The sequence below is a fragment of the Marmota flaviventris genome, chromosome 6 (assembly GCF_047511675.1).
Source record: "Marmota flaviventris isolate mMarFla1 chromosome 6, mMarFla1.hap1, whole genome shotgun sequence".
In the NCBI taxonomy this organism is placed as follows: domain Eukaryota; kingdom Metazoa; phylum Chordata; class Mammalia; order Rodentia; family Sciuridae; genus Marmota; species Marmota flaviventris.
In genome coordinates this window covers 17,481,602-17,495,630 of record NC_092503.1, presented here as the reverse complement: position 1 = coordinate 17,495,630, position 14,029 = coordinate 17,481,602, and the positions used below count along the sequence as shown (strand labels likewise).

Here is a 14,029-nt window from a genome sequence, read left to right as displayed (position 1 = left end):
CTGTGGTGCCAGTCTAATGCCTTCCATCCACGTGCATCTCCGTAGCCTGTAATTATTGCCACTAACCTGGTGTGAGGTGCGTGAGAGCCACGTGGTTGAACTGTGTTGAAAGTTTGGGGTAGCAGAGGGACAGAATGCCACGTGGTCACTTCTTTTACTTTTTACAAAAGGCTATTTTAAGTGTTTCCTTGATTGAGGACTGTGAAGGTCTCAACTAAAATCCCCCCTGTTCTAAGATGTTTCTGTGAGCATCTGTTAAAGCTTTTGGGCACTTTCTAAAGTTGGAACCCATGACATTGTCCCTCTTCAGCAGCGAGATTTACTCAGTTGTCATTGTCTTCTTCTCCTTCTCCTTCCTTTTCCTCTTCCTCTTGTTCTTCCTCCTCTTCCTCCTCTTCTCCCCCTCCCTCTTCCCCTTCCTCCTCTTCTCCCCCTCCCTCTTCCCCTTCCTCCTCTTCTCCCCCTCCCCCTTTCTCCTCTTCTCCCCCTCCCCCTTCCTCCTCTTCTCCCCTCCCCCTCCTCCTTCTTTCCCCTCCCCCAAGCCTTGTGCATGCTAGGCATCTGCTCTACCAATGAACACCTCCAACCTCAGCCTTTTACATAATTTTTCCAAAGTTATTTCACCTGCATCAATAAGAGACAGTGTCTTAAATAAGCCAGCTGATTCAGATATAATGTTTTAGAAGGAGTGGTTACCACAGGATTAGTCTAAACTAGAACTTTCTAAAAGATCATTAGCAATTCTAGTATGTGCTGAAACCAGGTCATCCCTCATAGTTCCTTTTTTTTTTTTTTTTTTTTTTTGTGGTTCTTGCAGTGAATGGCTTAGTTTCTATTATGGCAGAAGAAAAGGCTAACACTGTAATCACTTTTTATGGACTGTGGTGAGAGATTAGAGCACATGCTTCTGGGGGCCCCTAAGCAGCTTGCATTTTGACTCCTTCTGGGAGCAGATAATAGCACCCTTCAAAGTGTATGCCCATGGTGCTCTTTTTAGAGTATATTATTCTGGGTTGAACATGATTTTTTTTTAAATATGGACTATTCTTGATGTGTTTATTTTGAATATATTTTTTAAAGCCAGAGGAATTTTTAGAAAATATGTATACATATAGGTTAAACATTATTGGGATTTTTTTTTTTTTTTTTGCCCTTCTGTCTGTCTGCCTATCTATATATCTATCCGTCTGTCTGCCTATCTACTGGTACTGGGGTTTGGACCCAGGGGTGTTCTACCACTGAGCTACATCCCTAGCCCTTTTTAATTTTTATTTTGAGACAGTATCTCACCAAGTTGCCCAGACTGGCCTTGAATTTGTGATCCTCCTGCCTAAGCCTTCCAAGTAGCTGGGATTGCAGGTGTGTGCCACTGTGCCCAGCCAGTTTTATTTTTATTATTTAAAGGTGTTCAAATAAAATATAAACCAGTGTCACTGATATCACCCTGTATGACCTGAAGGAAGACTTTGTATGCCAAAATCTCTCACCTAGAAATATTCCTGACAAGTAAAAAAAAAAAAAAAAAAAAAAGGTAGGATTTCCAGATTTTCATGATGTAGCAGCATAATTTGTTCAATTCATAAATGATATGAAGATGCATGTATGCCACAGTCCTGGAGTTGGTGATATATGTAGGAACTGTTTTGCCACAAAAATAATTGGCCTTGTTTCTACCATCTTCTCTCACATCATTGTGTTTTATGGTAAGGAAAATTAAAAGAGGATGGATTTCAAGTGTAGAAACAATTTACTTTTCTGAATAAGTTATTTTCTTTGCTCCGTGTTTACCTTTTCCTTTGTATTTCTTTTCTAGGGAATTCTTTCATAGATCTCAGTGTGAGGGTTTCAGCCTAAAAGAATTCTAATTGGCAATTTTTTAAAATTTATGGATAGAAAATCATTCTACTTATTGAAGTTTTAATGGTGCTAGACTTAAACATGAGATGGCTGGACATGTGCTTTGCTATTTTATTTTTCACTCAAAAGGTGAGTTTACTCAGCTGGGCGAAGTAGCACATGCCTATAATCCCAGCAGCTCAGGAGGCTGAGGCAGGAGGATTGCAGGTTCAAAGCCAGCCTCAGCAACTCAGCAAACTATTAAAAAAAAAAAAGCGAGTCTACTCAGTTCACTTATAATATGAACAGGAGAAAGTAGAAATGAAGCCACTAATAGTTGTCAGAGGGCATTTATGCTGAGTTCTTGGAACAGGTATCAGCAATTCTCTGCAGCGTTGGGGATAGACCTAGGGCTGGCCCATACTAGGCAAGTGCTTGACCACTCAGCTGCATCCCCAGCTCAGCAGTTCTTCATACCACTCTGTATTATGTTGTGCCAGAATAATTAATCCTTTTCTAAATATTTCTAAGTGTAACTATGTTTAGAGTAATTTTTATTGATTCTGGTCTTTTAATGCAGACTTAAAGTCTGCAGATGGCTATTCTGATTTTTATGGGCAATTTCTGTGAATTTCCACTTTATATGTTTGGGTGGGAATATACAAAAAAGAAATATTACCTAGTATTTTCATAAAATGGTAATTTTGAAACTAAAATGATAGTGAAATAGGGACATATTAAAATTCTTATTAAAAGGGTAAAAGTAATCATTCCCTAGGTATACAGTTTAGGGTAAGATTAAGAGGTAAAATCAATCCATTTGAAAAACATACACAGTGAGGTCTTTTGAGAAATAAGAAATGTGTTCCAACTGGATCTAAGCTGACTGAGCCGTTGCTTGGTGACTTCCTATCGTTTATTCCCTACTGCCCCCTCCCATTCCCAGCCTTCTCCCTGGGACAGGGTCCAAAGTTTGAGGCATGTATTTGATTAGTCCCGTAAGATTACCATGTTGAAACAAAGTTAGAGGAGAAGGAGGCATTTGCTTGTAACCAACCTCTGGAAATCAGGCGTTTGCCCAGTGTGGGCAGTTGAGAGGCCCTTTAAGCTCAGACGTGAGTCAGACCTGGGCCTAGAGCCCACCCTCCCTCCCACCTGTTAGCTCTGTCTCTGTGGCAGGTCACTCATCTTTGTGCTACAGTTTCCTTACCTAGAAGACAGGTCCATCCTACCATCCCTTTGGGATATTGCAAGGATTAATGGCCCAGAGTGCAAATCCCCAATGGATCTTAGCTTCGTTTACTCTGTATGAACATCTTCTGACCTTCCCAGTAGCTGTCATTCTTGAAATTCTTGAGTTCTCCTAAAAGTGCTATTTTTGTACATGCCATTAAGTTTACGTATTAGTAGATAGCTTGGTCAGAACAAGTCTTTTGAGGAAAAGTGCTTGATTACTTAGTTATACTTTTATGGAGTCTGTAAGCAGTTTGTTTTCTGTTTCAGAAGATAACTCACTTTGATGTGAGTGGGTCTAGGGCTGGCTCAGTGTGATCCAGTGTTTGGCCTTGCGTAGACTTTGTGAGGGGTGAATGGTACTGAAATTATCTAGGGTTTTTCAGTGTTGATGGTAATTTCTTTTAAGTGTGTAGGTGTGGCTTGTATACCTCTGTATACAAGGAGGATACTCTCACCACTTTCACCACAGGTGCAGAAATAACTAGAAGTTTGGCACTTTGCAAACTAACTGGCTACATCTTTGTTTTCACCCAGTTTGTGCAGATACCGGAGGTTGAGGGTGGTGCCTGCAGACCCTCCTCAACATATCAAGGGCTACATGAATCAAATTAAATATTATCAAAATATGCAGGTACTATATAATCTGAAGATGTCTATTATAAAATTTTTAACCTCATATAACTTTTGGATTTGGTTTGGTCTGTTGGGTTTTTTTTTTTTTCAAAAAAAAAAAAAACATTTATTTTTTAGTTGTAGTTGGACACAATACCTTTATTTTGTTTATTTTTATGTGGTGCTGAGGATCGAACCCAGGGTCTTGCACATGCTGGGCAAGTACTCTACCGCTGAGTTACAACCCCGGCCCCTGTTGATTTTTTTTTTTTTTAATAAAGTTGAGCCCCATGAAATTGTAGAGATATACAGCTTTTAACTGTAAAAATATCACTTTGATTTGTCCAACCTGATACATGGCTATTAAATAAGATCTACGTACCACTTTTTATTATATCTAAGTATAGATACAATCTGATTTGGGTTAGGAATTGGCATTTCAATTTGCAATAACAGTTTCTTATTTTGCTTAGGGGAGCAACCTCAGGGAGTTTGAGGATAAGAGAGGATTTCCAACATTTGTTCGTTGTTATCAATTTGTCACATGTCTATTTGTCATTAATTCATATGCTCTAGTGCCAAGCCATACTTTCAGGATGGGTTGGAGAGATACCAGGCCTTCTCATGGCTCATGGAGAGGATCGAGACTGAGCATCTAATAAGCCTGATCCCGTGAGCTGGGTCCTAAACCAGCCCATTGAGATCATAGGCTGCACATCACTTATTTATAGAGTCCATTTGGATTTCGTCACCACAGATACCTCTTGTGTCAAAGCTCTTAGAACAACAGTCCATCATCAGACAGTGGCACTCATTTGGAAAGTAACGTCTTAACTGAATTATAATTCAACAGAATAATTCCTATAAAAACATCGCTTTTTCTTCTATTCTCTATTTTATTTGCTCATGTTTCTCTTCCTTTTTTTTTTTTAACCACACCACATCCCCTCTGTCAGTCCGGTATTCCCTGTACTATTGGTATACTATGCTAATAACATTGCATCATAATTTCCTAAAAGAATGTAAATCACTTCTTGGCTCAGGGAGTAGGTGAAAGAATGCCATCTCAAGCATTCTTTTATTCACTCATTAGGCAGACATTTATTGAGTACCTACATGTGCTGGTTCCTGTGCGCAGAGTTGTGTTTGAAAAGAGAATACAGACAAATGGATGGCATGATTGTGGACTTAATTGGGCTATGCCCACCTCTGGTGTGCAGGTGCACACAGGAAGTCCACTGAGCCCTGGTGAGGCATCTAAGAGGCCTCCCCAGGGAAGGTGACAAAGTGCAAATTCTCCAGGGGATAGAAGAGGAGTACATATCTGTGAAGGGAGCAGCAAATCCAAGATCTAGGTGAGGAACTGGGCAAGTTTAAAACTTGGGTCTTGTGAGAAGATTGATTTAAGTATCATGAAACTTTTCCCTTTGTTCATGTTTTGGCTTCCAGGAGATACTTTCCATTCTTTGTTCATTCTTATTTAGGAATTTGTTCTATATTGGATTATTTTGGTCTTCTATTTCCTTATTTCTATGCCTTTTAAAAATATTTCTATTAGTTACTGATGGATCTTTATTTATTTATTCGTTTATATGTGGTGCTGAGAATCGAACGCAGTGCCTCACAAAGGTAGGCAAGTGCTCTACCACTGAGCCACAACCCCAGCCCATGTCTGTGACTTTTTAATTCATTCATGTTTTACATCTTGTCTTGCAGACTCATTGAACTGCATTCATGTTCTTATTAAATTATTTTATAGAGTGAAACAATTAGGAATTTCTTTGCCTTCCTTTTATTTGTTTCTGGTAGAGATATGAGATCAAATATCAGATTTTTTTTTTCTATGCTTTCTCTTTCTCCCTGCCCCCAATAATTTATTTAAATAGTTGTCATGTGTGTTTTTTTTACCTTGATCATTCTTGGGTGGCTCTGGTCACATTTTCTATTTGTGCTGATGTAACAATGGCCATATTTTGATCCTTTTCCATACTCTCTGACAATAGATTTCCCCTTCTTCCAAGATACAGTTGAGGGCTTTACTCTGTGTGTTGCTGCTGTGGTCTGATGAATGGCCAGGGACATGGCAGAATGGGGTTTCTTCAGGACACCTGTGCTCTGTCTGTCTCTCCTGAGACTGTTAAAGGTACTGAGCCAAGTTCAAGCCAGTTAGTTCATGGGTGATTGGTAGGGCAGAGCCACCCTGCCTTCCTTCATCCTCCAGTTCTAGTGAGTTCCTTTGAATCAGGATTGGCTTTGCCATTGACTTTCCATCTCTCCACTCATTACTGCCCAGTAGCCATTTAAATGATGAAGAGGCCCTGCACTTTTTTTCCTTCCGGATTTGGTCCTGTATGAAAGAATTCTCTGGATATTTGCCAGTCTGGTTGGGAGAACTGGGGGCCTTCAGGAATTTCTTTCTTACCTTCACCATGGAGTGCTTAAATTTTAATGCATTAGATCATGTACCTTCCCTTGTTTGGTTGCTCTTGGTGGAATTTTTTTGCTGGATTTTGGTAACTGGTTTTGAAGGAACAGGGCTGTTGGTCATTTTTCTAGTTGTTGTGAGAAAGACACTCCAAGGTTCAGTGTTTGGCAGAGATAGTGACCTGGTAGTTTTATCAATTATGCAACAATCAGTTTCCCCACCTCTCTATGACTCCTGCTAACCTAGTGGCAGGAGTTTGGGTTGGAGGAAGGGGCTTGGTGTGTCCACCTTCCCCCATGACCATTTGGCTCTGTCGATTTTCTATATTTCTGTATCGTCATCTGCCTAGACAAAGTTGTTTGGCAGCCCTGTCCCAGAAGTCATCATGCCTGATCCATGAGTCAGTCAGTCTGAGATGCCATAAGAGTAATGTGACTTTGTAACACCACCCAATCCCCACGGACACTTAGCACTCTGGGGATGAACACTTCATTAGCTCCAGAAACTGGAGCCTCCAACGCATGTGTAATTGCCCTACTTGGCAGTACCGCTGTGAATCATCCCTCCTCCATGCACAGGAGAGTCCAGGGTACTTGGCAATGAGGGGCTTGGGGTTTTGCCCTAACCTTCAGGGTGCCTCATGTCATAGACGTGTGTTGGTCTACCACTCTGGTCCTAGAAAGGGTTCCTCAGAGCTGTGGGCAACTTGCCCCGCGCCCCTTTCTACCGTAACATTGTTAGCATAGCCTATTTAATATGGAGAGCCAGTTCCCTGACCTACGGGCAGGGTGACATAATTCCACCCAGAAAAATCTCCCCAAATTTTACAGATGGGAGGGAATTCAGCCCTCTTTCCTCCACCAACATCCCACACCAACCCTCAGGAGCAGAAAGGCATTTCCTTGGCTCCCTGACCACTTGCAAATTTGGGGCGGGTGGGTTCACCCTCATTCTGAGTTGCTCTAGACCTGACAATAGGATTCTTGACGTCTTCTGTTTTCTCCTTCCTCCTTTTGGGGGAAAGTAGTACATTATTTGGGGTGGATTAACAGCAATTCAAATTTCACAGGTTTAAGAAATAGAATAGAGCTTGTTGTGGAACAAAAAAACCCATCTGCTGCTCCTTTGGGTTCTTCATTAATTTTTTAAAGTTTCTCAAGTGAATTAAGTGCTGACAAGTCTCTGCCCCTCGGGGATGGTAATATTACCTCAAATTCTCACGTACTTTTTCCAAATAAAAGTATCCTATAATTATCATCTCTCCCGCCTCCGCCTCCTCCTCTTCTTCTTTCTTCAAGTCTGGTGACAACTAGTTAATTTTGAAACTGCTGGAGAGATTATTTCAGTGTTACATGGCACCTCTGGGAGAAGAATGGAATCTCCCCTTTTTTTCCATATGCTGACAAAAATCTCCCAGTTTCAGAGGCAGTGATGTCACCATCTAATGAGCAAAATATTTTTTACTAAACCCATGAGTCTCCTTCTCTGACTTCTTCGTGATAAAAGAGGGGGAAAAAAACCCACAATGTGTTTTGTATTTAATATAGTTACACATTTTTAACTGAATATGACTTCTTTAAACACAGCGAGACTAATTTTTTGGTAAACACAAAGAACGACACATTAACTCAATGACTATAACCAGAGGCCCCTTCTGTGGCTGGACGCTGCTCAGTCCTCACTGTTGGGAAAATTTTGAACATAACCAGCGAGAGACGGTAATGCTACCCCCAAGGTAGGGAGGGACCTTGAATGCATCATTTCTTGGATCGTGGAGGGAGATCAGGCTTGTTGGAGAGATTATGAAATCCAGCTTGGAGAAGAGGAGGGGCAGGGAAGCCATCGTTGATTGGTATCACATGCTGTTTATAAGGCACGGCACAAGTTGAACTCTTCTTTGTCTATCTAATAGGCAAGCATCTAAGGTCAGAGGGGGCACAAAGAAGTGGGGCCTCAGGACTATCCAAATACTGGACTTTCAGGCTTATTTAGGAATATGCAAACATTCCCCAAACCCGCGACAAGGGCCTTCCCACTCACAGAAGCATGCCTCAGTGTCCCCAGCCAAAGGTGAGTTCTCCCACACCTGAATCCCTGCGTCTGTGTTTCTAGTGTGCAGGCACCACAGTTGACCTGCAGTGCACACATTTCTGAGCTTGTCTTGGAGCTCCCCCTACCCCTCGACTCCTCAACTGTCACCTTCTAAAGCTCTGGGAGGCAGCTCACAGATTTGTATCCCCTGCCTTTTTGAATGCCTTGAATCAGTTCCTTCCTTCCTTCACTCATTCGTTCATTTCCACCAGAAAAGGTCTACTTAGCACCAGCACAGATGCTATTTTTATTAATCTAAGAGGAAAGAATATGGCAATGCTCAGTGTTAGCCATGGTGTGAGGAAACATACCCTTTTTTTTACTGCTCGTGAGACTTTAAAATAATACATCTTCAGAGCAAGTCATTAATATGTATCAAAAGTCTTAAAGATATGTTTTTTACTCATCAATTCTATTTTTTTTTTAAAAGAACGTGTTACACATGGTAGATATTTTACTCCAAAGTGTGTGCTGGGCATTGCCTGTAATGTTGAACGATTAGAAACATGAAAATTAGTCCAATGGCAAGCACTATTTAAGTAAATCCTTCTGTGATGGAATACTATTAAATCATTATTGTATTTTTGTTTGTTATTTGTTGACATGGGAAGATTCTCGAAGTATGGTAATTTTACAGAGTGGGTTTTACAACAGTTTGAGCAGTGTCCACAGAGAGTTCTGGATTTCTCTGGAGGAACCTGCAGCTCATCGATGGTCTTGGGGAGGGAGCACTATTACAGCACTACTGTTTCAACTTAAGTCTGTGTGTTCATTTGAGAGAGCCCTTGGGGACACTGGTGTAGTGCCTGTGGACGGTGGGGAGGCTTAAGGTCAAATGTCTTCATTTTTGTACAAAAGCATAAGCATAAGGGTGGAAGGAGAGAAAATTCTCCTCTCCAAGTGTTTGGGGAAGTGGGAGGACAAAAATATATATTACTAATTTTTCTCTTTGAGTATATGGCGAGGATAGGCCATTTCTCTTTCTCCTTTGTGTATTTCTGCATTTTCCAATTTTTAACATTAAATATGTATCATGTATAACCAGAAATATATAATAAATGCCCCTAAAATAGAGATATTAAAATGACTTCAAAATGAAGCACAGGGACGGATCAGGTCATACAGTGGTGGCATCGTGTGTGCAGAGTCCTTGGTTGACTGCAGCTGGGCAGCTGAGGGCAGGAGGCTTTCCAGACGGGTGGGCAGAGCTCTCCCTAGAAGAGGAGCCAGCCAGTGCAGAGGTGGCCAGCACAAGACAGCGTGGGACACTTGAGATGCCCTGAGGAGGTGTGGGGCTGAGAAGTGGGGCTCTGAGGGGCCTCTCCACATACTCTCTGAGCAGTGGGGCGGAGCATACAGAAACTGGAGCTAAGGGAAGGGATCTGAGCCCTCTGAGGCACATTTTGCAGCAAGCCCTCTGGACCCTGTTTTGAGCAGCTAATGAAGTTAGATGCTCACATCTGTATCTGGAAAACCTACTGTGTGCTGGCTAAGTTCAAGTCCACTCCCTGAGAACAAAAGTAGTGGTGCAATTCCCTCATGAATTCTCTTCGCTCCCAGGAAGGAAGTTTCCCAGGATGGCCTGGCCCTGTCTAGTTTTCAAATTTCCCAATTTACCCTGTCACACCGTGAGGACTGGGAGCTACAGGGCTGGGGAGTCAATTTCTTCACTCCACGCCAAATTACACAAATATTTATGGACAGGTACTGGGCTGGGCACTATGAATATAAGAGAAGTGGAAAGAGACCTGGTCACTGTCCCTTCAGAGCTTCTTGCCTTCAGAAAGACAAGTCCATATTGAGTCTCCATGTGGAGCCCAACTTTGAGTAGCTCTGTGGATACCCGAATTGTCCTCCAAGAGACGGCAGCAGTTACATTGAAAGGGGGTGTGCTATGTCAGCCCTCTTTCCCACTCTCTCAGGAGGCTCTGAGGAGTGGACTGGAGGGAAAGTCAGAGAAGTGTCTTCCCTCCACCCTCCTCTCAATGTCTGGATAACTCCACTCCAGAGCCTCACTGGGTCTCACATTGACCTGGGGCTTCCAAGACTACCAGGCGCTAGGCTTCCTATGCCACTCTCCTCCATCCCCCCAAGAGCCCAGGAGGCTTCTCGAGGCCTGTTTAAGAAAGGAAAGAAGTTGAGAAACATGTTTAAGGCCACCCACTTGCCAAGAGCCACAAAGGGGATCAGAACCCACATCTGTTTCGCTGCAGAGTCCTGGCTCCTAATCCTGGTCTGGCCTCTCGTCATCTCAGCAGCCTGTGCCACCTACCTTCAAACATCACCACATCCCCAGTTTTTACGTGGGACGGCTGTTCTTGCCTTGCTCTTTCCACAGCACCCAAAAGAGCAGTTTGTAAGAATAAAAATCAGCACTGATTATTATTGAATTTTAGTCAATAATAAAATAGAAGACGGCAGAAGTAATAAGCACCACCAAACTCCAGCTGTTGATTCTGTGCACACAGTTTTAAAAACAACAGCACTGTAGGATAAATATCATTATGTTAAGTCACTCATGGATGAGTCCTTGGACCCCTAGAAGTAACATGATTTGCTGGAAGATTTAGAAATGAAACCGGGTTGTTCTGTCTCAGGAGACCCAGGACTGATCCTCTTCCTTTGACCCCACTCTTACTGGGGCATTCTCATTTTGTTATTTCTCCCACATAAGGAGAAAATTCAATCGGGGCTTCTTCTGACAATTTTAAGGCACTCTGGGTGAAGAAAATCCTTGTCAACATAGAGTAAGGTGGGGGGCAAACCCACAAATTTCCAAATTCTCCCCTGCCGTCCTGTGAAATGGGGTCATGCATATGAGCCCTTAGCACAGTACCTGGGAATGGTGGGCATTTGGTAAATTCTCACCTTTGGAAGCACAGCACTGGAAAAGTCCCTGCCACAGTTTGGTTTGCGGAACATGTGGTCCCTGAGCTGGCTGTGGGAAAGGGAGTTCATAAACCAAAGAGCGTGTGGAAGAAGCAGTTTGTCGTACAGGCAGTATAGGGAAGTATATAGGCCATATAGGGAAGCTGTGGAGAACCCTAACAGGAGGAAGAAGAGGAAGTTCCACGAAAGATGGGAGGAGACAGTTCTGGGGCAGAAGACTTGGGGGAGCACAGGGTTGATGCAGTTCTTGCCAAAGAGTGACTGAGGCCAGCCAGCCAGGGAAGACAGGCAGGCCAGGCCCAGGAGAGGGGGAGGGAGTGCTGGCAGTCTGCTCCAGAACCTGGGATCTCTGCAAGGTAAACCGTGACCTTCCACTCGGGAGCTGTGGATTCCAGTGTCCTCTCTTTTTCTTAGTTTAGGCAAACTCTGGACCCCCTCCCTATCTAACCTTCTGTTTTCTAAGGAGAGGTGGTCATTAGTACTCATTGTGTTCTGCAGTGTCCTACAAAGAGATGGGCCCATGCATAATACATAAAGTCCCACACAATGAGAGCGGCTGCTAGCTCCAACTGTGCGCTGGGAATAAATGACTGACCGACTGAATGGATTCAGCCCTGGAAAGATAGACAGGACTCGCAGCTCACGTCATGGAGGCTTTATATGGGGTTTTCAGTCCTGTGTTGTTTAGACGATGCTCTGTGTAAGTTACAGCATGTGCCTGGTGCTCCCCAGAGACCCCTGAGAAAATTAAACGGTCATTTTGTGACACAGTCCCCAGGCTCATGCTTCTAGAATGCCAGAGAACTCGGCTGCCCTGAAACAATCATCGAAGCAATTTGGGGAGACAGTTTTAGAAGCCTCAGTGACGGGGAAACATCCTACATTTTACTCTTGTGGTTAAAATAGCAAAAGGAGTGAGGAGAGAGAAAGTGACAGCTCTGGGAAAAAACCAAAATCATAAGTTTTAATTCAGTAATTTCCAAAATAGCCCCTGGAAGGTGTCTATTTTCAATTGAGACCACTCCCTTCAGGAAAGGATTGGAAGAATATCTGTAAAAAAAGGTCTTTTTTTTTTAAGTTCAGTCACTCTTAAGGGCTAGTCCTTGTCCTGGATTTGCTCAGATTCTCGCGTTCTTTCTTTCTTTCTCTGGAATTCCATAGACAGCAATTAAGGAACTGGAGGCCAGCAGGAGGTCAGAGAGCCTTCCTCAGTGAAAACAGGGATTGTTGGCCATGCACAACACTCCCTTTTTTCCTTGTGGTGAATAGGAGATTTGCTTAGAGCTGATGACTTATGCCTTTCTTACAACTTATGCAGTTAGCAAGCGACTGGGGAATCGGGCAGCAGGCAGAGAGGCTAATTGAATCCAGTGTCTTAACTTTCTTCTTCTTCGGATGTTGGGCTGTGACGGTGGAGGCTGCCTGATCATGTAACTGCAGAGAACATGTTCGAGGAGCACCCGATCCTGACTTTGAGATTACAGACTTAAAGGATCTAGAGGGAGCAGGTCTCCAAGTGGGGAGGGGGCGGGGGTGCTGGACCTTTTCGAAACTGCCCCTTACACGCCTGCTAAATGCCGAAGCCGGTAAGTCGCTGAATGCCTCTCATGAGAAAGGCAAACTTTTTCTCTTTGCATCAAGAAAAAGCTTTTTGATTGTTCCCTTGATGTGTCTTTCTTTTCTCCTTAAATCGCTCTCGATTTGTCCTTCTCTGCTTACTTTGCTGCCCGTAACCCGGAGCGTTCTTGCCCTGCAGTCTTCCCCCCATGGCCGTGAATGGCTTTTGGAGAATAGTAAATATTATTTTGAGAATGGGAGAGAAATAGCATGCACGGATAGGAGCTCATTTGTGAGCTGTGCTGGCTTTTCGTGTGGCAGACTTGAATTCAGACAGCGCTGTACATTGTTATTTTCATAAGTTTACAACTGATGGGTTTTCTTCTCTTCACTTTAATGCCGAGACAATATGCACATAGGAAGATGAAGGGTCTATGTCTGATGTATGCTAGTTTAAAAAGAAACCGTTGTGTCTTACAAGCAAGTGTATTTGCAATTTGAAAATTATTCTTAGAAATGCTTATTTATCTTACAGTGTTATGAGGCACTAGGGGAGATAAGTTGACTTAGTCTGGGTGTTAACTGTGACAGCATGTTGCGGGTTTGGAGCAGGAGAGGCAAGCTGAGCGAATGAGTCTGGAAAGGGCAGGGTTTATAATCCTGTGCTCAGCATGGTCTCAAGTGGTCCCTGGAAGGATCTAAAAAGTTCCTAGCAAGTCTGGTTTAACCTTTATTCCGGCACATTGATTTCTCCTGTGCCATGTGGCTTTGTGGAAGCATTTATTCCACAATCATAGTTTCGAGAAGCGTTTGTCATAGGGTCCAGTGAAGTATGTTTCAGCAGCAGTGACAGGCTTCCTCTCAGCAGTAAGGGGATGCTTTCACTGTGCTCCAGGATACAAATCTTCCTAGTTACAGATGTGATTAATTTTGTTTCCCTTTTCTGATCATCCTGCATGTAGCTGTGTTATAAAAGTTCTCCACGCTGGCTCCATGGCTTTCCCATTAGAACATCGCAGATGTGTCAAGGATGCACTTGTTCCAAAAGAAGCTGGGGAGGAAGGAGGCTCCACCCTCCTTCTCGAGCCAAATGGCCCCAAAGGTTCCCCATTCAGAGTCCTGGCAGCCAAATGGTGTACTATCTCTTTAAAGCAGCTATAGTTTTGTGCCTTGGCTTGGTCAATTTGTTATGGTTAAAAACTGTGGAGCCAGCTGTCTGCAATCTGATGTAATGTTGCTATGGAAACCAGAAATGAAACACTTAAGCATTCACCACAGAATTACTACATATAGCATTAGCCAAAGTAATTAAAAGTTGAGCCATATGGGCTTTCTGGTGGAAAAATCTGCAGTAGAGAGGCTAGAAATCAAATGTTTCTATTT

At 43.0% G+C, this 14,029-nt stretch overlaps 1 protein-coding gene across 3 annotated transcripts in view; it reads left to right on the top strand.

The window, feature by feature from the left end:
• The window catches only part of Sash1 (SAM and SH3 domain containing 1), a 229,767-nt gene that overhangs the window by 172,038 nt on the left and 43,700 nt on the right, over positions 1–14,029 (top strand). The window contains exon 1 of one of the 3 annotated variants that reach the window (XM_027939557.2): positions 12,288–12,675. The exons of the other annotated variants lie outside the window; for them this stretch is intronic. Within the exon in view, the coding sequence (XP_027795358.2) occupies positions 12,664–12,675 (12 nt within the window). The 5' untranslated portion in view covers positions 12,288–12,663. Of the gene's footprint in view, positions 1–12,287; positions 12,676–14,029 lie in introns of those variants that run through there. 3 annotated transcript variants of the gene reach the window in all.